The 21842-nt window shown below is 45.8% G+C and overlaps 1 protein-coding gene across 1 annotated transcript in view; it reads right to left on the bottom strand.

Moving 5' to 3' along the window:
* Positions 1-8670: 8670 nt before the first annotated feature.
* Positions 8671-21842, bottom strand: part of LOC121555778 (neurocalcin-delta A) — a 33372-nt gene continuing 20200 nt past the window's right edge. The window contains exons 3-4 of the mRNA XM_041869616.2: positions 14641-14769; positions 8671-9453 (exon numbers count right to left, since the gene is read on the bottom strand). Coding sequence (XP_041725550.1) covers positions 14672-14769 — 98 coding nt within the window. The 3' untranslated portion in view covers positions 8671-9453; positions 14641-14671. The remainder of the gene's footprint in view (positions 9454-14640; positions 14770-21842) is intronic.

Genomic DNA, 21842 nt, shown 5'->3' with positions numbered 1-21842 from the left:
GATATATTATCTGATATGGACCAGTCTTCTACAGTTAAGTAGTTAGATATATTATCTGATATGGACTAGTCTTCTACAGTAGTTAGATATATTATCTGATATGGACCAGTCTTCTACAGTTAAGTAGTTAGATATATTATCTGATATGGACTAGTCTTCTACAGTAGTTAGATATATTATCTGATATGGACCAGTCTTCTACAGTTAAGTAGTTAGATATATTATCTGATATGGACTAGTCTTCTACAGTAGTTAGATATATTATCTGATATGGACCAGTCTTCTACAGTTAAGTAGTTAGATATATTATCTGATATGGACTAGTCTTCTACAGTAGTTAGATATATTATCTGATATGGACCAGTCTTCTACAGTAGTTAGATATATTATCTGATATGGACCAGTCTTCTACAGTAGTTAGATATATTATCTGATATGGACCAGTCTTCTACAGTAGTTAGATATATTATCTGATATGGACCAGTCTTCTACAGTAGTTAGATATATTATCTGATATGGACCAGTCTTCTACAGTAGTTAGATATATTATCTGATATGGACCAGTCTTCTACAGTAGTTAGATATATTATCTGATATGGACCAGTCTTCTACAGTAGTTAGATATATTATCTGATATGGACTAGTCTTCTACAGTAGTTAGATATATTATCTGATATGGACCAGTCTTCTACGGTAGTTAGATATACAGTGGGGAAAGTATTTAGTCAGCCACCAATGGTCCAAGTTCTCCCACTTAAAAAGATGAGAGAGGCCTGTAATTTTCATCATAGGTACACGTCAACTATGACAGACAAATTGAGAATAAAAAAATCCAGAAAATCACATTGTAGGATTTTTAATGAATTTATTTGAAAATTATGGTAGAAAATAAGTATTTAGTCACCTACAAACAAGCAAGATTTCTGGCTCTCACAGACCTGTAACTTCTTCTTTAAGAGGCTCCTCTGTCCTCCACTCGTTACCTGTATTAATGGCACCTGTTTGAACTTGTTATCAGTATAAAAGACACCTGTCCACAACCTCAAACAGTTACACTCCAAACTCCACTATGGCCAAGACCAAAGAGCTGTCAAAGGACACCAGAAACAACATTGTAGACCTGCACCAGGCTGGGAAGACTGAATCTGCAATAGGTAAGCAGCTTGGTTTGAAGAAATCAACTGTGGGAGCAATTATTAGGAAATGGAAGACATACAAGACCACTGATAATCTCCCTCGATCTGGGGCTCCACGCAAGATCTCACCCCGTGGGGTCAAAATGATCACAAGAACGGTGAGCAAAAATCCCAGAACCACACGGGGGGACCTAGTGAATGACCTGCAGAGAGCTGGGACCAAAGTAACAAAGCCTACCATCAGTAACACACTACGCCGCCAGGGACTCAAATCCTGCAGTGCCAGACGTGTCCCCCTGCTTAAGCCAGTACATGTCCAGGCCCGTCTGAAGTTTGCTAGAGTGCATTTGGATGATGCAGAAGAGGATTGGGAGAATGTCATATGGTCAGATGAAACCAAAATAGAACTTTTTGGTAAAAACTCAACTCGTCGTGTTTGGAGGACAAAGAATGCTGAGTTGCATCCAAAGAACACCATACCTACTGTGAAGCATGGGGGTGGAAACATCATGCTTTGGGGCTGTTTTTCTGCAAAGGGACCAGGACGACTGATCCGTGTAAAGGAAAGAATGAATGGGGCCATGTATCGTGAGATTTTGAGTGAAAACCTCCTTCCATCAGCAAGGGCATTGAAGATGAAACGTGGCTGGGTCTTTCAGCATGACAATGATCCCAAACACACCGCCCGGGCAACGAAGGAGTGGCTTTGTAAGAAGCATTTCAAGGTCCTGGAGTGGCCTAGCCAGTCTCCAGATCTCAACCCCATAGAAAATCTTTGGAGGGAGTTGAAAGTCCGTGTTGCCCAGCGACAGCCCCAAAACATCACTGCTCTAGAGGAGATCTGCATGGAGGAATGGGCCAAAATACCAGCAACAGTGTGTGAAAACCTTGTGAAGACTTACAGAAAACGTTTGACCTGTGTCATTGCCAACAAAGGGTATATAACAAAGTATTGAGAAACTTTTGTTATTGACCAAATACTTATTTTCCACCATAATTTGCAAATAAATTCATGAAAAATCCTACAATGTGATTTTCTGGATTTGTTTTTCTCATTTTGTCTGTCATAGTTGACGTGTACCTATGATGAAAATTACAGGCCTCTCTCATCTTTTTAAGTGGGAGAACTTGCACAATTGGTGGCTGACTAAATACTTTTTTCCCCCACTGTATTAGCTGATATGGACTAGTCAGAGTCAGATATTTAGAGTTGGGCCAACTTTTAAAATGGTTAATATTGTTCCAACTCTATACATTCAGTTACATAGCATTGTTTAAATATTCCCCTTGTAATGCTAATGGGGGGCTAACATGGCTGCCATAGAATGTTCTAGTGTCACGTAAATGCATCATAATGTAGAAACCTCAATGCCCCCACTCTGACCCACCTGCTATTAGTGAGTAGTTGCATCCTATTGGAACCAACTAACATGAGACTTGGAAAAAGAAGGCAGGACATCCAACGTCGCGCACAAAATGTGCAGATTTATTTCTTGCTTTTTAAAGTTGACCAAAAAACAGAATCCTGTGTTAAAAAAACTACAGGGTCACTAAATACAGGAAACCAATACAAAACCTACAAAATCCAACAAGTACAAACATTTTGTTCGACACAATTTTACAGTATAAATTTATACAATACTGTTTGTGTTTATTTGGCACATGACCACATGATGCTATCGTTGATTTATTTCTTACAGAAACGTTACATCTGACAGCTTAAAACAGTATAGAAATACAATAAAAGCAATTACACAATGTGAAAATCATTGCAGTAGTTGTGATCCTCAGTTATTTCAATGTACTTCTTTCTTTACAAAACAGCAGTTATTTTCAAAAGAACATTCAAAGATTTTGTCCAATGAACAGTAAGCCAACTGAAACCACTGAGTTAGGCCCTGATCTGGGGGCCTCAGTTACATTCAATTAACAGGAGATAGAAGGGTTAGTTCAATGGGTTCTGGAATGAGCAACTGGCGCAGGACTGTATGCTACGGGGGGGTTGGAGAGGAGAACGCCTGTGAGCTCTGAGAGGATGTCCAATATTATATGTACTGTATATGGAGATGACTCATGTCATATACACACTATACATTACATACTGTATATACTGTATATGGAGATGACTCATGTCATATACACACTATACGTTACATATGTGTGTGCGCGTACATTGGTCACTACATTACTAAAAGTATGTGGACACCTGCTCAACAAACATCTCATTCCAAAATCATGGGCATTAATATGGAGTTGGTCCCCCCCCCCCTTTGCTGCTATAACAGCCTCCATTCTTCTGGGAAGGCTTTCCACTAGATGTTGGAACATTGCTGCGGGGACTTGCTTCCATTCAGGCACAAGAGCATTAGTGAGGTTGGGCACTGATGTTGGGCGATTAGGCCTGGCTCGAAGTCGGTGTTCCAATTCATCCCAAAGGTGTTTGATGGGGTTGAGGTCAGGGCTCTGTGCAGGTCAGTCAAGTTCTTCCACACCGATCTCGACAAACCATTTCTGTATGGACCTCACTTTCTGCACAGAGGGCATTGTCATGCTAAAACAGGAAAGGGCCTTCCCCAAACTGTTGCCACAAAGATGGAAGCACAGGATAGTCTAGAATGTCATTGTATGCTGTAGCGTTAAGATTTCCCTTCACTGGAACTAAGGGGCCTAGCCTGAACCATGAAAAACAGCCCCAGACCATTATTTCCCCTCCACCAAACTTTACAGTTGGCACTATGCATTCTGGCAGGTAGCGTTCTTCTGGCATCCACCAAACCCAGATTAGTCCGTCGGACTGCCTGATGGTGAAGCGTGATTCATCACTCCAGAGAACGCGTTTCCACTGCTCCAGAGTCCAATGGTGGCGAGCTTTACACCACTCCAGCCGACGCTTGGCATTGCGCATGGTCATCTTAGGCTTGTGTGCGGCTGCTCGGCCATGGAAACCCATTTTATGAAGCTCCCGACAAACAGACATTGTGCTGACATTGCTTCCAGAGGCAGTTTGGAACTCAGCAGTGAGTGTTGCAACTGAGGACAGAGGATTTTTACATGCTACAGCACTCGGCGGTCCCGTTCTGTGAGCTTGTGTGGCCTACCACTTCGCGACTGAGCAGTTGTTGCTCCTAGACGTTTCCACTTCACAATAACAGCACTTACAGTTGACCGGGGCAGCTCTAGCAGGGCAGAAATGTGACGAACTGACTTGTTGGAAAGGTGGCATCCTTTGACAGTGCCACGTTGAAAGTCACTGAGCTCTTCAGTATGGCCATTCTACTGCCAATGTGTGCTCGATTTTATACACCTGTCAGCAACGGGTGTGGCTGAAATAGTCAAATCCACTAATTTGAAGTGGTGTCCACATACTTTTGTAAAATATATACAGTGCATTCGGAAAGTATTCAGACCCCTGGACTTTTTCCACATTTTGTTAAGTTACAGCCGTATTCTAAAATGGATTAAATAAAACATTTCCCTCATCAATCTACACACAATACCCCATAACGACAAAGCGAAAACAGGTTTTTAGAAATGTTTGCAAATGTATTTACAACAAAAACAGAAATACCTTTATTTACATAAGCATTCAGACCCTTTGCTATGAGACTCGAAATTGAGCTCAGGTGCATCCTGTTTCCATTGATCATTCTTGAGATGTTTCTACAACTTGATTGGAGTCCACCTGTGGTAAATTCAATTGATTGGACATGATTTGGAAAGGCACACACCTGTCTATATAAGGTCCCACAGTTGACAGTGCATGTCAGAGCTAAAACCAAGCCATAAGGTTGAAGGAATTGTCCGTAGAGCTCCGAGACAGGATTGTGTCGAGGCACAGATCTGGGGAAGGGTACCAAAAAATTTCTGCAGCATTGAAGGTCCCCAAGAACACAGTGGCCTCCATCATTCTTAAATGGAAGAAGTTTGGACCCACCAAGACTCTTCCTAGAGCTGGCCGCCCGGCCAAACTGAGCAATCGGGAGAGAAGGGCCTTGGTCAGGGAGGTGACCAAGAACCCGATGGTCACTCTGACAGAGCTCCAGAGTTCCTCTGTGGAGATGGGAGAACCTTCCAGAAGGACAACCATATCTGCAGCACTCCAGCAATCAGGCCTTTATAGTAAAGTGGCCAGACGGAAGCCACTCCTCAGTAAAAGGCACATGACAGCCCGCTTGGAGTTTGCCAAAAGGCACCTAAAGGACTCTCAGACTATGAGAAACAAGATTCTCTGGTCTGATGAAACCAAGATTGAACTCTTTGGCCTGAATGCCAAGCGTCATGTCTGGAGGAGACCTGGCACCATCCCTACGGTGAAGCATGGTGGTGGCAGCATCATGCTGTGGGGATGTTTTTCAGCGGCAGGGACTGGGAGACTAGTCAGGATTGAGGGAAAGATGAATGGAGCAAAGTACAGAGAGATACTTGATGAAACCTGCTCCAGAGCGCTCAGGACCTCAGACTGGGGCAAAGGTTCACCTTCCAACAGGACAACGACCCTAAGCACACAGCCAAGACAACGCAGGAGTGGCTTTGGGACAAGTCTCTGAATGTCCTTGAGTGGCCCAGCCAGAGCCCGGACTTGAACCTGATCGAACATCTCTGGAGAGACCTGAAAATAGCTGTGCAGCGACGCTCCCCATCCAACCTGACAGAGCTTGAGAGGATCTGCAGAGAAGAATGGGAGAAACTCCCCAAATACAGGTGTGCTAAGCTTGTAGCGTCATACCCAAGAAGACTCAAGGCTGTAATCGCTGCAAAAGGTGCTTCAACAAAGTACTGAGTAAAGGGTCTGAATACTTATGTAAATGTGATATTTCCGTTTTTAAAGTTTCTAAAAACTGTTTTTGCTTTGTCATTATGGTATTGTGTGTAGATTGATGAGGGAAAGAAAACAATTTAATCCATTTTAGAATAACACTAACGTAACAAAATTTTTAAAAAGTCACGGGGTCTGAATACTTTCTGAATGCACTGTTTATACACACACACGTATAGATGTATGTCTATATATATATATATACACACACACACACACACATAGATAAATATATACACTGTATATATGACTCAGGGCCAGATCCATGGCTCAGATCCTTGTTAGGGGGTCGTGGTTGTGGTGTGGTTTCGTAGAACGGGGGGTTGTGGTTGTGGTGTGGTTTCGTAGAACGGGGGGTTGTGATTGTGTTGTGGTTCAGTAGAACGGGGGGTTGTGGTTGTGTTGTGGTTCAGTAGAACGGGGGTTGTGGTTGTGTTGTGGTTCAGTAGAACGGGGGTTGTGGTTGTGTTGTGGTTCAGTAGAACGGGGGGTTGTGGTTGTGTTGTGGTTCAGTAGAACGGGGGGTTGTGGTTGTGTTGTGGTTCAGTAGAACGGGGGTTGTGGTTGTGTTGTGGTTCAGTAGAACGGGGGTTGTGGTTGTGTTGTGGTTCAGTAGAACGGGGGGTTGTGGTTGTGTTGTGGTTCAGTAGAACGGGGGGTTGTGGTTGTGTTGTGGTTCAGTAGAACGGGGGGTTGTGGTTGTGTTGTGGTTCAGTAGAACGGGGGGTTGTGGTTGTGTTGTGGTTCAGTAGAACGGGGGGTTGTGGTTGTGTTGTGGTTCAGTAGAACGGGGGGGTTGTGGTTGTGTTGTGGTTCAGTAGAACGGGGGGTTGTGGTTGTGTTGTGGTTTCGTAGAACGGGGGTTGTGGTTGTGGTGTGGTTTCGTAGAACGGGGGGTTGTGATTGTGTTGTGGTTCAGTAGAACGGGGGGTTGTGGTTGTGTTGTGGTTCAGTAGAACGGGGGTTGTGGTTGTGTTGTGGTTCAGTAGAACGGGGGGTTGTGGTTGTGTTGTGGTTCAGTAGAACGGGGGGGTTGTGGTTGTGTTGTGGTTCAGTAGAACGGGGGGTTGTGGTTGTGTTGTGGTTCAGTAGAACGGGGGGTTGTGGTTGTGTTGTGGTTCAGTAGAACGGGGGGTTGTGGTTGTGTTGTGGTTCAGTAGAACGGGGGGGTTGTGGTTGTGTTGTGGTTCAGTAGAACAGGGGGGGTTGTGGTTGTGTTGTGGTTCAGTAGAACAGTGAAGGGGTTCAATAAGCACAGATGACCATGCTTCAACCATAACTAACTAAGACAGCACAACATATCTAGTAACGTACGGTACTGTACCCCATTCAACAGGGCACATCTAGGTGTGTGGTAGTCAGTGGTCTATGGTCGTTGGCCGGCTTTAGCCGTCATAGCTGCTCTGTCTACAAAGCTTTGTGGCCGTTGACAAACCACAGAAATGTTGGTTATCCATAATAACACAGTGACTTTCACAACATTACTGGGAGGGAGGACACAGGCTAGTCAATCACCACTGAAGACCATCAGCAAATGAACACACGTACAGGTACTGCTCAAAAACAAACCCCTCCTTTAAAAATGATTGAAACTTGTTTAACATGCGCCAGTTAAAACATCTAAAATGTTAGTAAATCAGAACTAAAACAGATCTGCATGCTTGATATCCTTTAAACAACTTCTAAGGAAACACATCTCATAACATTTGTTCTGTAACCCGTGGTTCTGGTTCTGAGGCCGGATGGTTTCTGAACATTAGAACTATTTAGAAAGCGCTAACATTTCTGTTTTCTACTTTTAGGTGGGGGGGGGGTCTCGTTTAACTTATTAACAGCCCAGAAGGCTGTGGTCAAATGTCTTGAAGGCTCTGCTTAAGGATCACTCATATGATTTACATTTTAAATGCATTTGACCATTTTAAAGTCATTTTTCTGCGTAAAATAATGTGTTTAAGAGAAGCCTGTCAAAAGGAAGCATGCAGTTAACATCAATGATCCCCTTCTCTGTGACAGGCGGGCCAGATATGGGCTGTGTCCCAAACGGGCACCCTATTCCCTACATAGTGCACTACTTTAGACCAGAGAATGGCACCCTATTCCCTATATAGTGCACTACTTTAGACCAGAGAATGGCACCCTATTCCCTATATAGTGCACTACTTTAGACCAGAGAATGGCACCCTATTCCCTATATAGTGCACTAGTTTAGACCAGAGAATGGCACCCTATTCCCTATATAGTGCACTACTTTAGACCAGAGAATGGCACCCTATTCCCTATATAGTGCACTACTTTAGACCAGAGAATGGCACCCTATTCCCTATATAGTGCACTACTTTAGACCAGAGAATGGCACCCTATCCCCTATATAGTGCACTACTTTAGACCAGAGAATGGCACCCTATTCCCTATATAGTGCACTACTTTAGACCAGAGAATGGCACCCTATCCCCTATATAGTGCACTACTTTAGACCAGAGAATGGCACCCTATTCCCTCTATAGTGCACTACTTTAGACCAGAGCCCTATGGCACCCTATTCCCTCTATAGTGCACTACTTTAGACCAGAGAATGGCACCCTATCCCCTATATAGTGCACTACTTTAGACCAGAGAATGGCACCCTATTCCCTCTATAGTGCACTACTTTAGACCAGAGAATGGCACCCTATTCCCTATATAGTACACTACTTTAGACCAGAGAATGGCACCCTATTCCCTATATAGTGCACTACTTTAGACCAGAAGGGCCCTGTTAGTGCACTATGTAGGGAACAGGGTGCTGTTTGGGACTCATCCATGGGGACAGTCCTCTTCCTTTATTTACTTCAAACCATGACTAAGGGCCTTTAACAGTATCTGCACAGCACTATATGGAGACCCCATCTTCAACCCGTCTGAAAATACCACGCAGAAACATTACAACTAAACACAAGTGTATCAAGCTTGAAAAACACATCCACATTATAACAGTAAAATAACTACAATCTCTCTCTCTCTCTCTCTCTCTCTCTCTCTCTCTCTCTCTCTCTCTCTCTCTCTCTCTCTCTTCTCTCTCTCTCTCGAGCTAGGAGGACCTAGTTGAGGGCAGTGGGTGTGTCCAGTACACTGCCAACCAAACTGAGACTCCAGTTTACAGCCTTAAAACAGGAGGTCTGTGTCCCAAATGTCACCATATTCCCTACATAGAGCACTGCTTATGACCAGGGCCTATAGGGATTTGGTTAAAAGTAGTGCCCTATACAGGGAATAGGGTCCTGGGCCTTATCAAATACATGGAGAGTGGACTGGACCACATCATGACTGGTACCCCTGTCGATGTAGTTAGGTCTCTGCTGGGGATTGGTTAAAGAGAGGAGGAGGGAGGAGTCTGGAGAACAAGGCTGGCTCTCATTGGCCCATTGTCTTCAGTGTCATCATTTGAAGGCATGGCTTGTCTTCTTCATCAGTTTGCCCCAAAGTGGAGGAGGGAGGGGCTACTTGGATTCACCCAAATAAGCACTGGAAATAGAATGACAAAGACGGGTTAGTGATCCACACAGCATGAGGGGTAGGTTGGTGGATGTAACAGACGGGTTAGTGATCCACACAGCATGAGGGGTAGGTTGGTGGATGTAACAGACGGGTTAGTGATCCACACAGCATGAGGGGTAGGTTGGTGGATGTAACAGACGGGTTAGTGATCCACACAGCATGAGGGGTAGGTTGGTGGATGTAACAGACGGGTTAGTGATCCACACAGCATGAGGGGTAGGTTGGTGGATGTAACAGACGGGTTAGTGATCCACACAGCATGAGGGGGTAGGTTTGTGGATGTAACAGACGGGTTAGTGATCCACACAGCATGAGGGGTAGGTTGGTGGATGTAACAGACGGGTTAGTGATCCACACAGCATGAGGGGTAGGTTGGTGGATGTAACAGACGGGTTAGTGATCCACTCAGCATGAGGGGTAGGTTGGTGGATGTAACAGACGGGTTAGTGATCCACTCAGCATGAGGGGTAGGTTGGTGGATGTAACAGACGGGTTAGTGATCCACACAGCATGAGGGGTAGGTTTGTGGATGTAACAGACGGGTTAGTGATCCACACAGCATGAGGGGTAGGTTGGCGGATGTAACAGACGGGTTAGTGATCCACACAGCATGAGGGGAAGGTTGGTGGATGTAACAGACGGGTTAGTGATCCACACAGCATGAGGGGTAGGTTGGTGGATGTAACAGACGGGTTAGTGATCCACACAGCATGAGGGGTAGGTTTGTGGATGTAACAGACGGGTTAGTGATCCACACAGCATGAGGGGTAGGTTGGTGGATGTAACAGACGGGTTAGTGATCCACACAGCATGAGGGGTAGGTTGGTGGATGTAACAGACGGGTTAGTGATCCACACAGCATGAGGGGTAGGTTGGTGGATGTAACAGACGGGTTAGTGATCCACACAGCATGAGGGGTAGGTTTGTGGATGTAACAGACGGGTTAGTGATCCACACAGCATGAGGGGTAGGTTGGTGGATGTAACAGACGGGTTAGTGATCCACACAGCATGAGGGGTAGGTTTGTGGATGTAACAGACGGGTTAGTGATCCACACAGCATGAGGGGTAGGTTGGTAGATGTAACAGACGGGTTAGTGATCCACACAGCATGAGGGGTAGGTTGGTGGATGTAACAGACGGGTTAGTGATCCACACAGCATGAGGGGTAGGTTGGTGGATGTAACAGACGGGTTAGTGATCCACACAGCATGAGGGGTAGGTTGGTGGATGTAACAGACGGGTTAGTGATCCACACAGCATGAGGGGTAGGTTTGTGGATGTAACAGATGGGTTAGTGATCCACACAGCATGAGGGGAAGGTTTGTGGATGTAACAGACGGGTTAGTGATCCACACAGCATGAGGGGGTAGGTTTGTGGATGTAACAGACGGGTTAGTGATCCACACAGCATGAGGGGTAGGTTGGCGGATGTAACAGACGGGTTAGTGATCCACACAGCATGAGGGGTAGGTTGGTGGATGTAACAGACGGGTTAGTGATCCACACAGCATGAGGGGGTAGGTTTGTGGATGTAACAGACGGGTTAGTGATCCACACAGCATGAGGGGTAGGTTGGTGGATGTAACAGACGGGTTAGTGATCCACACAGCATGAGGGGTAGGTTGGTAGATGTAACAGACGGGTTAGTGATCCACACAGCATGAGGGGTAGGTTGGTGGATGTAACAGACGGGTTAGTGATCCACACAGCATGAGGGGTAGGTTGGTGGATGTAACAGACGGGTTAGTGATCCACACAGCATGAGGGGTAGGTTGGTGGATGTAACAGACGGGTTAGTGATCCACACAGCATGAGGGGTAGGTTTGTGGATGTAACAGACGGGTTAGTGATCCACACAGCATGAGGGGTAGGTTTGTGGATGTAACAGACGGGTTAGTGATCCACACAGCATGAGGGGAAGGTTTGTGGATGTAACAGACGGGTTAGTGATCCACACAGCATGAGGGGTAGGTTTGTGGATGTAACAGACGGGTTAGTGATCCACACAGCATGAGGGGTAGGTTGGCGGATGTAACAGACGGGTTAGTGATCCACACAGCATGAGGGGTAGGTTGGCGGATGTAACAGACGGGTTAGTGATCCACACAGCATGAGGGGTAGGTTTGTGGATGTAACAGACGGGTTAGTGATCCACACAGCATGAGGGGTAGGTTGGTGGATGTAACAGACGGGTTAGTGATCCACACAGCATGAGGGGTAGGTCGGTGGATGTAACAGACGGGTTAGTGATCCACACAGCATGAGGGGTAGGTCGGTGGATGTAACAGACGGGTTAGTGATCCACACAGCATGAGGGGTAGGTTGGTGGATGTAACAGACGGGTTAGTGATCCACACAGCATGAGGGGTAGGTTGGTGGATGTAACAGACGGGTTAGTGATCCACACAGCATGAGGGGTAGGTTGGTGGATGTAACAGACGGGTTAGTGATCCACACAGCATGAGGGGGTAGGTTTGTGGATGTAACAGACGGGTTAGTGATCCACACAGCATGAGGGGTAGGTTTGTGGATGTAACAGACGGGTTAGTGATCCACACAGCATGAGGGGGTAGGTTTGTGGATGTAACAGACGGGTTAGTGATCCACACAGCATGAGGGGTAGGTTTGTGGATGTAACAGACGGGTTAGTGATCCACTCAGCATGAGGGTAGGTTGGTGGATGTAACAGACGGGTTAGTGATCCACACAGCATGAGGGGTAGGTTTGTGGATGTAACAGACGGGTTAGTGATCCACACAGCATGAGGGGTAGGTTGGTGGATGTAACAGACGGGTTAGTGATCCACACAGCATGAGGGGTAGGTTGGTGGATGTAACAGACGGGTTAGTGATCCACACAGCATGAGGGGTAGGTCGGTGGATGTAACAGACGGGTTAGTGATCCACACAGCATGAGGGGTAGGTCGGTGGATGTAACAGACGGGTTAGTGATCCACACAGCATGAGGGGTAGGTTGGTGGATGTAACAGACGGGTTAGTGATCCACACAGCATGAGGGGTAGGTTTGTGGATGTAACAGACGGGTTAGTGATCCACACAGCATGAGGGGTAGGTTTGTGGATGTAACAGACGGGTTAGTGATCCACACAGCATGAGGGGAAGGTTTGTGGATGTAACAGACGGGTTAGTGATCCACACAGCATGAGGGGTAGGTTTGTGGATGTAACAGACGGGTTAGTGATCCACACAGCATGAGGGGTAGGTTGGCGGATGTAACAGACGGGTTAGTGATCCACACAGCATGAGGGGTAGGTTGGTGGATGTAACAGACGGGTTAGTGATCCACACAGCATGAGGGGTAGGTTTGTGGATGTAACAGACGGGTTAGTGATCCACACAGCATGAGGGGTAGGTTGGTGGATGTAACAGACGGGTTAGTGATCCACACAGCATGAGGGGTAGGTTGGTAGATGTAACAGACGGGTTAGTGATCCACACAGCATGAGGGGTAGGTTGGTGGATGTAACAGACGGGTTAGTGATCCACACAGCATGAGGGGTAGGTTGGTGGATGTAACAGACGGGTTAGTGATCCACACAGCATGAGGGGTAGGTTGGTGGATGTAACAGACGGGTTAGTGATCCACACAGCATGAGGGGTAGGTTTGTGGATGTAACAGATGGGTTAGTGATCCACACAGCATGAGGGGAAGGTTTGTGGATGTAACAGACGGGTTAGTGATCCACACAGCATGAGGGGGTAGGTTTGTGGATGTAACAGACGGGTTAGTGATCCACACAGCATGAGGGGTAGGTTGGCGGATGTAACAGACGGGTTAGTGATCCACACAGCATGAGGGGTAGGTTGGTGGATGTAACAGACGGGTTAGTGATCCACACAGCATGAGGGGTAGGTTTGTGGATGTAACAGACGGGTTAGTGATCCACACAGCATGAGGGGTAGGTTGGTGGATGTAACAGACGGGTTAGTGATCCACACAGCATGAGGGGTAGGTTGGTGGATGTAACAGACGGGTTAGTGATCCACACAGCATGAGGGGTAGGTTGGTGGATGTAACAGACGGGTTAGTGATCCACACAGCATGAGGGGTAGGTTGGTGGATGTAACAGACGGGTTAGTGATCCACACAGCATGAGGGGTAGGTTGGTGGATGTAACAGACGGGTTAGTGATCCACACAGCATGAGGGGTAGGTTTGTGGATGTAACAGACGGGTTAGTGATCCACACAGCATGAGGGGTAGGTTTGTGGATGTAACAGACGGGTTAGTGATCCAAACAGCATGAGGGGAAGGTTTGTGGATGTAACAGACGGGTTAGTGATCCACACAGCATGAGGGGTAGGTTTGTGGATGTAACAGACGGGTTAGTGATCCACACAGCATGAGGGGTAGGTTTGTGGATGTAACAGACGGGTTAGTGATCCACTCAGCATGAGGGGTAGGTTGGTGGATGTAACAGACGGGTTAGTGATCCACACAGCATGAGGGGTAGGTTTGTGGATGTAACAGACGGGTTAGTGATCCACACAGCATGAGGGGTAGGTTGGTGGATGTAACAGACGGGTTAGTGATCCACACAGCATGAGGGGTAGGTTGGTGGATGTAACAGACGGGTTAGTGATCCACACAGCATGAGGGGTAGGTTGGTGGATGTAACAGACGGGTTAGTGATCCACACAGCAAGAGGGGTAGGTTGGTGGATGTAACAGACGGGTTAGTGATCCACACAGCATGAGGGGTAGGTTGGTGGATGTAACAGACGGGTTAGTGATCCACACAGCATGAGGGGTAGGTTTGTGGATGTAACAGACGGGTTAGTGATCCACACAGCATGAGGGGTAGGTTGGTGGATGTAACAGACGGGTTAGTGATCCACACAGCATGAGGGGTAGGTTGGTAGATGTAACAGACGGGTTAGTGATCCACACAGCATGAGGGGTAGGTTGGTGGATGTAACAGACGGGTTAGTGATCCACACAGCATGAGGGGTAGGTTGGTGGATGTAACAGACGGGTTAGTGATCCACTCTGTTTCAGATATTCAGTCTTTTCTCTATTCACCTGGAACTACAGAAGGTGGTAAGAGCAACCCTCTTCAATCTCACACTAGGGGTGAGACACAGACAGGAAGAACACTGACAGGGAACCTAAATGAATAGAGTGGATCCTTACATTGTGTGTTGCCCCCCCAGGGTAGGGTGGTTTAGAACTGTCCAGCGCTGCTGGGGTCACACTGTAACAGACGCACGATGGAGGGGTCACTTTTAGCACCCTTAATGAACTCCTCCAGAGACAGTTTACCTGGAGAAACACAACAACAGGAGACAGTCAGGTTATATTAACCCTTAATGAACTGCTCCAGAGACAGTTACAGGTGGTAATGCTAGAAGGCAGATCTGGGATTATTAACTGGTGGTAATGCTAGAAGGCAGATCTGGGATTATTAACTGGTGGTAATGCTAGAAGGTAGATATGGGATTATTAACTGGTGGTAATGCTAGAAGGTAGATATGGGATTATTACATTTTACATTTACATTTTAGTCATTTAGCAGACGCTCTTATCCAGAGCGACTTACAGTTAGTGAATACATTTTTTTTTTATACTGGCCCCCCGTGGGAATAGAACCCACAACCCTGTCGTTGCAAACGCCATGCTCTATCAACTGAGCTACATCCCTGCCGGCCATTCCCTCCCCTACCCTGGACGACGCTGGGCCAATTGTGCGCCGTCCATGAGTCTCCCGGTCGCGGCCGGCTGCGACAGAGCCTGGATTCGAACCAGGATCTCTAGTGGCACAGTTAGCACTGCAAAGCAGTGCCTTAGACCACTGCGCCACTCAGGAGGTTCTTAACAGGTGGTAATGCTAGAAGGCAGATCTGGGATTATTAACTGGTGGTAATGCTAGAAGGCAGATCTGGGATTATTAACTGGTGGTAATGCTAGAAGGCAGATCTGGGATTATTAACTGGTGGTAATGCTAGAAGGTAGATCTGGGATTATTAACTGGTGGTAATGCTAGAAGGCAGATCTGGGATTATTAACTGGTGGTAATGCTAGAAGGCAGATCTGGGATTATTAACTGGTGGTAATGCTAGAAGGTAGATATGGGATTATTAACTGGTGGTAATGCTAGAAGGTAGATATGGGATTATTAACTGGTGGTAATGCTAGAAGGCAGATCTGGGATTATTAACTGGTGGTAATGCTAGAAGGTAGATCTGGGATTATTAACAGGTGGTAATACTAGAAGGTAGATCTGGGATTATTAACTGGTGGTAATGCTAGAAGGCAGATCTGGGATTATTAACAGGTGGTAATGCTTGAAGGCAGATCTGGGATTATTAACTGGTGGTAATGCTATAAGGCAGATCTGGGATTATTAACAGGTGGTAATGCTATAAGGCAGATCTGGGATTATTAACTGGTGGTAATGCTAGAAGGCAGATCTGGGATTATTAACTGGTGGTAATGCTAGAAGGCAGATCTGGGATTATTAACTGGTGGTAATGCTAGAAGGTAGATATGGGATTATTAACTGGTGGTAATGCTAGAAGGTAGATCTGGGATTATTAACAGGTGGTAATGCTAGAAGGCAGATCTGGGATTATTAACTGGTGGTAATGCTAGAAGGCAGATCTGGGATTATTAACTGGTGGTAATGCTAGAAGGCAGATCTGGGATTATTAACTGGTGGTAATGCTAGAAGGTAGATCTGGGATTATTAACTGGTGGTAATGCTAGAAGGCAGATCTGGGATTATTAACTGGTGGTAATGCTAGAAGGCAGATCTGGGATTATTAACTGGTGGTAATGCTAGAAGGTAGATATGGGATTATTAACTGGTGGTAATGCTAGAAGGTAGATATGGGATTATTAACTGGTGGTAATGCTAGAAGGCAGATCTGGGATTATTAACTGGTGGTAATGCTAGAAGGTAGATCTGGGATTATTAACAGGTGGTAATGCTAGAAGGTAGATCTGGGATTATTAACTGGTGGTAATGCTAGAAGGCAGATCTGGGATTATTAACAGGTGGTAATGCTAGAAGGCAGATCTGGGATTATTAACTGGTGGTAATGCTAGAAGGCAGATCTGGGATTATTAACAGGTGGTAATGCTATAAGGCAGATCTGGGATTATTAACTGGTGGTAATGCTAGAAGGCAGATCTGGGATTATTAACTGGTGGTAATGCTAGAAGGCAGATCTGGGATTATTAACTGGTGGTAATGCTAGAAGGTAGATATGGGATTATTAACTGGTGGTAATGCTAGAAGGCAGATATGGGATTATTAACAGGTGGTAATGCTAGAAGGTAGATCTGGGATTATTAACTGGTGGTAATGCTAGAAGGCAGATCTGGGATTATTAACTGGTGGTAATGCTAGAAGGCAGATCTGGGATTATTAACTGGTGGTAATGCTAGAAGGTAGATATGGGATTATTAACTGGTGGTAATGCTAGAAGGCAGATCTGGGATTATTAACAGGTGGTAATGCTAGAAGGCAGATCTGGGATTATTAACTGGTGGTAATGCTAGAAGGCAGATCTGGGATTATTAACAGGTGGTAATGCTATAAGGCAGATCTGGGATTATTAACTGGTGGTAATGCTAGAAGGCAGATCTGGGATTATTAACTGGTGGTAATGCTAGAAGGCAGATCTGGGATTATTAACTGGTGGTAATGCTAGAAGGTAGATATGGGATTATTAACTGGTGGTAATGCTAGAAGGCAGATATGGGATTATTAACAGGTGGTAATGCTAGAAGGTAGATCTGGGATTATTAACTGGTGGTAATGCTAGAAGGCAGATCTGGGATTATTAACTGGTGGTAATGCTAGAAGGCAGATCTGGGATTATTAACTGGTGGTAATGCTAGAAGGTAGATATGGGATTATTAACTGGTGGTAATGCTAGAAGGCAGATATGGGATTATTAACAGGTGGTAATGCTAGAAGGCAGATATGGGATTATTAACAGGTGGTAATGCTAGAAGGTAGATATGGGATTATTAACTTTCCATCAACAGGTGGCAGTACTGAGATTCATTATTCATCACACACTCCCAGAACACACCCTCCCAGACTCCCCCCAACACACCCTCCCAGACTCCCCCCAACACACACTCCCAGACTCCCCCCAACACACCCTCCCAGACTCCCCCCAACACACACTCCCAGACTCCCCCCAACACACACTCCCAGACTCCCCCAACACACCCTCCCAGACTCCCCCAACACACCCTCCCAGACTCCCCCCAACACACACTCCCAGACTCCCCCCAACACACACTCCCAGACTCCCCCAACACACACTCCCAGACTCCCCCAACACACACTCCCAGACTCCCCCAACACACACTCCCAGACTCCCCCCAACACACTCCCAGACTCCCCCCAACACACACTCCCAGACTCCCCCAACACACTCCCACAGTCCCCCCAACACACTCCCAGACTCCCCCCAACACACCCTCCCAGACTCCCCCCCAACACACACTCCCAGACTCCCCCAACACACACTCCCAGACTCCCCCCAACACACTCCCAGACTCCCCCAACACACACTCCCAGACTCCCCCAACACACTCCCACAGTCCCCCAACACACTCCCAGACTCCCCCAACACACCCTCCCAGACTCCCCCCAACACACACTCCCAGACTCCCCCAACACACTCCCACAGTCCCCCCAACACACTCCCAGACTCCCCCAACACACCCTCCCAGACTCCCCCCAACACACCCTCCCAGACTCCCCCAACACACACTCCCAGACTCCCCCAACACACACTCCCAGACTCCCCCCAACACCCTCCCAGACTAGTCCTCCAGTACTCGTGATTGGAATAATGAGCCAGAGAAAGACAGCATAGATAGTCTTCTCCCTCTAGCTCCTCCCCCTCTCTCTCATCTCTCTCCAATAGAGTTACAGTGTCTTCTCTGTTCAGTGTGATATATATATATATATAAATTTGTTTACCTTCATTTAAATAAGCAAGTCAGTTAAGAACAAATTCTTATTTACAATGACGGCCTACCAAAAGGCAAAAGGCCTCCTGCGGGGACGGGGGCTGAGATAGAGAATAACACCACAACACTACATGGAAGCAACACATCACGACAAGAGAGACACCACAACACCACATAAAGAGAGAGAGACACCACAACACTACATAAAGAGAGAGAGACACCACAACACTACATAAAGAGAGAGAGACACCACAACACTACATAAAGAGAGAGAGACACCACAACACTACATAAAGAGAGACACCACAACACTACATAAAGAGAGACACCACAACACTACATAAAGAGAGACACCACAACACTACATAAAGAGAGACACCACAACACTACATAAAGAGAGACACCACAACACTACATAAAGAGAGACACCACAACACTACATAAAGAGAGACACCACAACACTACATAAAGAGAGAGAGACACCACAACACTACATAAAGAGAGAGAGACACCACAACACTACATAAAGAGAGAGAGACACCACAACACTACATAAAGAGAGAGACACCACAACACTACATAAAGAGAGAGAGACACCACAACACTACATAAAGAGAGACGCCACAACACTACATAAAGAGAGACACCACAACACTACATAAAGAGAGACACCACAACACTACATAAAGAGAGACACCACAACACTACATAAAGAGAGACACCACAACACTACATAAAGAGAGAGAGACACCACAACACTACATAAAGAGAGACACCACAACACTACATAAAGAGAGAGAGACACCACAACACTACATAAAGAGAGACACCACAACACTACATAAAGAGAGACGCCACAACACTACATAAAGAGAGACGCCACAACACTACATAAAGAGAGACGCCACAACACTACATAAAGAGAGACACCACAACACTACATAAAGAGAGACACCACAACACTACATAAAGAGAGACACCACAACACTACATAAAGAGAGAGAGAAACCACAACACTACATAAAGAGAGACGCCACAACACTACATAAAGAGAGACACCACAACACTACATAAAGAGAGAGAGACACCACAACACTACATAAAGAGAGACGCCACAACACTATATAAAGAGAGACACCACAACACTACATAAAGAGAGAAACCACAATACTACATAAAGACACCACAACACTACATAAAGAGAGACGCCACAACACTACATAAAGAGAGACGCCACAACACTACATAAAGAGAGACGCCACAACACTACATAAAGAGAGACCACAACACTACATAAAGAGAGACACCACAACACTACATAAAGAGAAACACCACAACACTACATAAAGAGAGACGCCACAACACTACATAAAGAGAGACACCACAACACTACATAAAGAGAGAGACCACAACACTACATAAAGAGAGACACCACAACACTACATAAAGAGAGATGCCACAACACTACATAAAGAGAGACGCCACAACACTACATAAAGAGAGACACCACAACACTACATAAAGAGAAACACCACAACACTACATAAAGAGACACCACAACACTACATAAAGAGAGACACCACAACACTACAAAAAGAGAGACCCAAGACAACACAACATGACAACAACACAACATGGCAGCAGCACAAGACATGGTACAGACATTATTGGGCAACAGACAACAGCACAAAGGGCAAGAAGGTGGAGACAACAATACATCACGCGAAGCAGCCTCAACTGGCAGTAAGAGTGTCCATGATTGAGTCTTTGAATGAAGAGATGGAGATAAAACTGTTCAGTTTGAGTGTTTTTTACAGCTCGTTCCGGTCGCTAGCTGCAGCGAACTGGAAAGAGGAGCGACCCAGGGATGTGTGTGCTTTGGGGACCTTTAACAGAATGTGACTGGCAGAACGGGTGTTGTATGTGGAGGATGAGGGCTGCAGTAGGTATCTCAGATAGGGGGGTGTGATGCCTAAGAGGGTTTTATAAATAAGCATCAACCAGTGGGTCTTGCGACGGGTATACAGAGATGACCAGTTTACAGAGGAGTATAGAGTGCAGTGATGTGTCCTATAAGGAGCATTGGTGGCAAATCTGATGGCTGAATGGTAAAGAACATCTTGCCGCTCGAGAGCACCCTTACCTGCCAATCTATAAATTACGTCTCCGTAATCTAACATGGGTAGGATGGTCATCTGAATCAGGGTTAGTTTGGCAGCTGGGGTGAAGCGTTGTTGTCTGAGTAAGAGTGACCTGTCCTCTCTAGCCAGGAAGCTTCAGTCACAGAGAATCAACATTATATAACTAGCTAGGCTTGGACAGTATCCCCATTTTCATATTGTCATACCATCCTCCTATCATCCCGGGATTGAGGGTATTACCGGCAGAGCACACAAGGGGGCGCTAAGAACGTGAGAAAAGCCCATTGGGCCTCCATTACCAGAATGATAACAAATTTAGCACAAACTAATAACGAAATCACATGGACGCTGTTAGCTAAACGTACATAAACGAATTGCAAAGACAGACAAATCCAGCTCATAAAGTTATACAAGCATAGCTGGTATCTACCGAACGTCCTTTTCGGTGAAGGTGGACATTTACAACTGAAAGTGAACAAGAGAAATTGAGCAAATGAACAAAGTAGTGATGCTTTTCTGAAGGAAGAGAGGGGAGAAGAACAGAGGAGGAAAACAACGCTAGTAGGAAGCGCTGGGACAAAATGGCCGCTGTACAGAGAAGTCAAAGAGCTCTGGATGACTTCTGACAGAAAGTGCAACTTCATCACCTCATGTGCGCCGTACAACAGAGACTCACTGATAGATATAGAACGCTATGGACTCACTGATAGATATAGAACGCTATGGACTCACTGATAGATATAGAACACTATGGACTCACTGATAGATATAGAACACTATGGACTCACTGATAGATATAGAACACTATGGACTCTCCAGCAGAGACTCACTGATAGATATAGAACACTATGGACTCACTGATAGATATAGAACACTATGGACTCACCAGCAGAGACTCACTGATAGATATAGAACACTATGGACTCACTGATAGATATAGAACACTATGGACTCACTGATAGATATAGAACACTATGGACTCACTGATAGATATAGAACGCTATGGACTCACCAGCAGAGACTCACTGATAGATATAGAACACTATGGACTCACTGATAGATATAGAACACTATGGACTCACTGATAGATATAGAACACTATGGACTCACTGATAGATATAGAACGCTATGGACTCACTGATAGATATAGAACACTATGGACTCTCCAGCAGAGACTCACTGATAGATATAGAACACTATGGACTCACTGATAGATACAGAACACTATGGACTCACTGATAGATATAGAACACTATG

This window comes from Coregonus clupeaformis, unplaced genomic scaffold (assembly GCF_020615455.1).
Source record: "Coregonus clupeaformis isolate EN_2021a unplaced genomic scaffold, ASM2061545v1 scaf0200, whole genome shotgun sequence".
Taxonomy (NCBI): Eukaryota; Metazoa; Chordata; class Actinopteri; order Salmoniformes; family Salmonidae; genus Coregonus; species Coregonus clupeaformis.
Note: the sequence above shows the minus strand (reverse complement) of the source record. Positions and strands in the feature narration are given on the sequence as shown.